Source organism: Monodelphis domestica, chromosome 2, assembly GCF_027887165.1.
Source record: "Monodelphis domestica isolate mMonDom1 chromosome 2, mMonDom1.pri, whole genome shotgun sequence".
NCBI classification, from domain to species: domain Eukaryota; kingdom Metazoa; phylum Chordata; class Mammalia; order Didelphimorphia; family Didelphidae; genus Monodelphis; species Monodelphis domestica.
The window spans coordinates 530160510-530166509 of NC_077228.1; the positions used below are offsets into that span (position 1 = coordinate 530160510).

Here is a 6000-nt window from a genome sequence, read left to right on the forward strand (position 1 = left end):
TCTTAACTGCGTCTGTCTGTGTGGCTCCCTCAGAAGTGGTGATGAGGCTCTCCAAGTGCTACTCCTCCCTCCTGGACTCCATGAATGCTGAGATCCGCATCCGATGGCTCCAGATTGTTGTCCGCAATGACTACTACCCAGACCTCTACAAAGTGCGGCGGTTCCTGGAGAGCCAGGTACCCGACGGAGGCCTTAGCCCAGAGGACGGCGGCTCGGAGGGGCCTTAGAAGAGCAAGCTAGGGGGCAGTGGGGCGGCTCAGGGGATGGAGGGCCAGGCCTGGAGAGGAGAGGTCCTGGGTTCAAATGTGGCTGGGTGACCCTGGGCAAGTCACTTCACCCCCACTGCCCAGCCTTGCTGCTCTTCTGCCTTGGAACTGATACACAGTATTGATGCCAAGATGGAAGGTGGTAAAGGCTTAAAAAGAAAAGGTTAGACCTGGGAGGTTTCAGAGCATCCATTGGCAGAGATGAAAGAGACCTCAGACTAGCGAGTGCTGGGGACGGAGAGGCTTTCCCAGCTGAAAGGGCGCCCGGAACCCCGGCGATGGGAACAGGATTCCAGGGGCATCCGGCCAGGGGGTGGCGGCTGCTGCCAAGGGCTCCCTCCAGTGGGCAGATGGGAGAGGCCAGAGGCAGGAGTAGGCAGGAGACCGGCTGGGACTCAGCCTGAACCTGCCGTGTTGCAGATGTCCCGTATGTACACCATCCCGCTCTACGAGGATCTTTGCACCGGGGCCCTCAAGTCCTTCGCTTTGGAAGTTTTCTACCAGACCCAGGGCCGGCTGCACCCCAACCTTCGGAAAACGATCCAGCAGATCCTGGCCCAGGGCCTGGCCTCCCCTGCCCCCTCGGACCCCCCGGCCCTGGCCATTGCCACAGACACGCCAGCCCTGCTGCTGGAGGACAAGCCCCCCGAAGCCACAAATGGTGCCATCTCTCTCAGGGACGTCAATGTGTCTGCCTAGCCCCAGCCTCCCGTTCGGGGGGACCCCGGCGCCCCGGCGGTGGTCTTGGTTCGGGATTGCTCGGCGATTCCAGCTACCGAGAATGTGCCTTCCCACGCCCATCCCGGATGGGGCTCGGGGTATCTTCCAAGTGTACGTTGGAGGGGCTCCCTCGCTGGGCCCAGAGCAGGGGCTCATGGCAGGGCTCCCTGAAGGGACTCCTCGGCACCCCGAGAAGTCCACCCGGCCACCGTCCAGGGGGGACTCTCGTCCAGGGGCAGTTGGCCGCTTACCTCAGGGTTCGGGGTTGCTCAGGGGATGGGAGGGACTCCCTGCCCCTGGGAAACTAGCAACCTCATTACCACTTCCCGGGCTGGGAGAAAGCTAGGAGGGGCCCCTGCCAAGGGGCGACCACACGAGCCTCGACCCCCCCCAGGCGGCCCCGAGCTTGCCCTTGTCCGGGCTGGGAGGGGGCCTTGCTGTATCTCACGATGAGGTTGGGGACGCAGCAGGTGAGAGCGACCCTTCCCTTCTCCTCCTTGCCCCCACGCCCACCCCCAGGCTCGGGCTCTTACGCCCCTTCCCCTCCCCTCTCTGACCCTGACGACCGCCACACTGTGCCTTACGTCTGCCCGAGAAGGCGTAGGATGAGCCTTTTTTCTAGACATGCCCCCGGAGCCCCCTCCCGTCTCCCTCGCCTCCATTCCTAACTCTCCTTTGGGGACAGCGTGCAAGCCAGGGCCAGGGGTGGGCTCTGTGGGCAGACGGGCAGCTGCCCGACCCGACGAGGGGACTCTCAGCCTTACCCCCTGCCCCAGCCCACCCCATTCCACCCAAGCGAGATCCGAAGCCAGCGAGGCCCATGGAGGAGGGTGCTCAGAGGAGGAGATGGCAGGGTGGGCACACGGAGGTGGCTGGGGCAGCCTGGAGGGTGGGGACCTTCCCCGCCCTGGATGTCTTCAGCCAAGGCCAGGGAGCCGTCGCTCTTGGTCCAACAGGAAGCTCTAGCCAGGCTGCCTTCAAATGGAGGGTAGCAGGCGGGCCGGTGGAGCCTGGAGCTCTCGCCTGGGTGGGCTTTTCATCCAGGGGTAGGTGGGTGACTAAGCACCTGCCCTGAAGCTCTCTGTACCTCCCTGTTAGCCCTGTGTGGGGGCCGGGCTGGGATCAAAGCAATAAGAGCTGCCCAGGATAGTCCCGCAGGACCATTTCTCAGCCATGTCACAGCCCCTCCCCAGCCCCCCCCACTCCCCACCCCTCCCCCCACTACCGACTTGCACCAACCCTGTGATGAGTATTTGACTTCTCCCCCTCCGTCTACAGGGATATCTTGTCAGGGAGAGGAACACGCAACTCGGTCTTGCTGTTCCCCGTTGAATAGAGACTGATTGGGGAGGCACATCCTTCCCGGCCCCCGGCCTTACCACTAAGGGGTCCCCAGGGGTCCTCAGACACCACTTCCAGCGGCCATATCCCCACCGGGAGCAGCCAGCGTGAAAGCCAGCCATGAGCCCCGCAGGAATGCCCGTCCCATCCCGCCACCAGCCAGGGAATGACCAGTAAAACTGGCACGAAAGCCTTTTGCTGTTCCCAGCCATTGTCCAATTTGAGCACCCTTGGGGACCTTCTGCCCTCCGGCTCCTCGCCTGGTCCATCCTCCCCCTCAGTGTTGGCAGTCACCCTCCCGGGGAGCCTGCGGGCAGGGCAGGAGACAGACTGGATGACTTCCTGTAAAGCTCCTTCTCCTGTGATTAACCTGAGTGGAGAGATTTGCATTACTAACCACAGCTTCCTTCCTCACAGGGGACTTTTCTGACATGACCACTAAGAAGACTGGGCAGAAGACTGTGCAGCTGCTGCCTTGGGGAGGGGAGTGAGATGGGCAGGAGGGCTTGGAAAGAGAAGAGAAAGGGAGTACCCACAATGCCCTGCTCGAGAAACCATGCCCCTGGGGCACTGGCAGCCTCTTGAGGGCAGGGTGATGGGAAAGGAAGAGTAAGACGGGAAGTAGGTGAGAAAGGAGCTAGAAGGGCCCAAGCTGAAGTGCCGGGCATCGATGCCCGTTGGTGGAACATCCTGCCAGAGCAGACGGCTTCAGGGTTTACAAAATGAAGAGCTTTCCCCCCTTATGTGATTTCAGCAGGGGCATATCCTGTTCCTAACCCTGCTTGCCCCAGACAGGAGGCTCTAGGAATGTGGTATGAAAGCCACCTTGTTCCCAGTATTGACCTTCCATTCCTGGTCAAACCTTTCAAGGGAGTGGACTTTGCTGCTCCCTCTCTTCTCCAACAATTCCTACTAGACTGTAAGCTCCATGAGGGCAGAGATTGTGTCTTATCTAAATTTTGTATCTCCCACGGAACTTAGTACCATGCTCTGCACACAGTTGGTGCTTAATAAATGTTGAATTGAACACTTTCCTCACTGATCTTCCTGCTGCTCCCAGGAAACCCTTGCTCACTCCAAGGTTCTCAGAAGCTTCCTTATTCCTAAATCCAAGTTTTCCCACCCTCATTCTCCTGACAACTTGGATCACTTTAGAATCAATGAAATGGTATTTGTAAAGTGCCAGGAATATAGTTGGTGCTTAATAAATGCTTCCCTTCTCTTCTTGCTTCCTTCTGAGAGACCAAGAATCTGGTTCAGATGCTATCTACAGCTTCTCTTGTCCCCAACCCTTGGGTGGCTTCTGTGGCTCCAGTCCTTGGCCACAGGCTTAGAATACTGAAGCTTAGAGGTTACAATGGAATAGCCACTTCCATTCCTTTCCTTCCAAGTGCAGAGCACCCAGCAAGGCAATGAGGATGATGCAAAGTTGGGGTAAAGCTTGGGCCTTGCCTTTGCATCTAACTGATTGTCTTGTAGGGAGATGGGATGCCAACAAGAGCAGAGTGGCATCGGGAGAAGGGGCACATCAAGTCCCACTTCAGGTCTTTATTAGCTATGTGACCCTGGACAAGTCACTGCTTCTTTGAGCCTTAGCTTCTTCCCAGCCTTAGAAAGGAATGGATGGATAGATATACATACACACATACATACATACATACATACATACATACATACATTCATATATAGCTAGATAGATCGATAGATGGATGGATGGATGGATGGATAGATGATAGATACACATATAGGGAGGGAGGGAGGTAGATACATACCTATATAGCTAGATAGAGCAATAGATGGATGGATGGATGGATGGATGGATGGATGGATGGATGGATAGGTAGGCAGGCAGACAGACAGATACATAGGTAGGTAGGTAGTCTGTCTCTCCTTGCCAATCTATTCCATACAAATGCTAAAGTGATTTTCCTAAAATCAAATGTCTTACTGTGTGACTCCACTTTAGAGGTAGATGTGTACATGTACATACATCCACACATATCTATATGTTTACACACACACACACACACACACACACATATCCAACTTGATCTCGATAGATATATACAGAAAGAGAGAAGCTATTGCAATAGATGAGGAGTGCCTGAACTAGGGTGGTGGCTATGTGAGCGGAGAGGAGGGAGAAGATGTGAGAGGGATGACAAGGTGAGTCCAAGATGACAGCAGTGTTGTGAACCCAGGTGAATGGAAGGGCGGTGGTTGTCCTTGACAGTAATGGGAAGGCTTGGAGGAGGTGTGGGAGTTTAGGGGGCAACGATGATGAGTTCTGCTCTGAACTTGCTGAGTTGGAGATGTCCAACAGACACTTGGGATGTGGGACCAGAGCCCAGGAGAGAGATCTGGAAGTAATCTGAATGGAAATAATCAAAGCCATGGGAGCTGATGGAACACCGAGTGAGAAGGCCCAGGAAGTGTCTAGGAGGGCCCCTATAGGTAGGAGGTATGATAATGGTCCAGCAACGGAGATTGAGTAGGAACAGGCAGGTAAAAAGAGGACCAGACGAGAGCAGTGCCATGACAACCAAGAGAGGAAAGGTAGGAATCTGGGAAGGGAGGGTGATCAATAATGCCAGCTGCTTCAGAGAGATCAAGAAGGATGAGAATTGAGAGGAGGCCACCAGATTGGACACTGGTAATTTGGACAGGAGTAGTTTCAGGTGAGTGAGGAGTCAAGTCTACTTTGGAGGTTGTAAATCTGAGAGAATGGAAGGATGATGATGCCTTCAATGGAAAAGGGCCATTTGGGGGACAAGTGTAATTGCAACTCACACATGCCCCCTTATCCTCAACTCCTCTTTCCCCCAAAAATGGGGTCTACTCAGCAGACAGTGCCCCAGAACAGATGGGAGGATAAGATGTTGGAGTGATGAAATGTATGGGGGAAGTCAAGGAATTTTACCTATGTAGTTGGGGATGTCAGAATTGAGTCAAACTATAATTGGCTCTGAGTGGTCCTTGTTTATACCCACACCCACACCTTCTGACCAGGTAGGAAAGGGGATGGTTGTTCTAGCCCCCATTTTGGAGACTGCTGCCTTTGGCATCTCTCTAAGACTCTTTAGCTGCAGAGGAAGGTGCTGATCTCTGGGAGCTCTCTATATCAGTGGAATCATGGGTCCATTTTCTTTTTCTGTCCTATTGCACAAGGAAGGTTTCCTAGGGCCATTGATTTAGAGTTGGAAAGGGCTTTGTAGATCATCTTCTCTAAACCCTGCATCCCTCTCATTTTCTTGCTTTCTTGCTTTCTTGCTTTCTTGCTTCCTTGCTTCCTTGCTTCCTTCCTTGCTTCCTTCCTTGCTTCCTTCCTTGCTTCCTTCCTTGCTTCCTTCCTTGCTTCCTTCCTTCCTTTCTTTCTTTCTTTCTTTCTTTCTTTCTTTCTTTCTTTCTTTCTTTCTTTCTTTCTTTCTTTCTTTCTTTCTTTCTTTCTTTCTTTCTTTCTTTCTTTCTTTCTTTCTTTCTCTCTTTCTCTCTTTCTCTCTTTCTCTCTTTCTCTCTTTCTCTCTTTCTCTCTTTCTCTCTTTCTTTCTTTCTTTCTTTCTTTCTTTCTTTCTTTCTTTCTTTCTTTCTTTCTTTCTTTCTTTCTTTCTTTCTTTCTTTCTTTCTTTCTTTCTTTCTTTCTTTCTTTCTTTCTTTCTTTCTTTCTTTCTTTCTT

General features: G+C 53.3%; 1 protein-coding gene across 1 annotated transcript in view; it reads left to right on the top strand.

The window, feature by feature from the left end:
* RNPEPL1 (arginyl aminopeptidase like 1) overlaps positions 1–3354 on the top strand; it is a 36835-nt gene extending 33481 nt beyond the window's left edge. Inside the window, exons 10-11 of the mRNA XM_056819920.1 lie at positions 34–176; positions 687–3354. Coding sequence (XP_056675898.1) covers positions 34–176; positions 687–965 — 422 coding nt within the window. The 3' untranslated portion in view covers positions 966–3354. The remainder of the gene's footprint in view (positions 1–33; positions 177–686) is intronic.
* The last annotated feature ends 2646 nt before the right edge of the window (positions 3355–6000 follow it).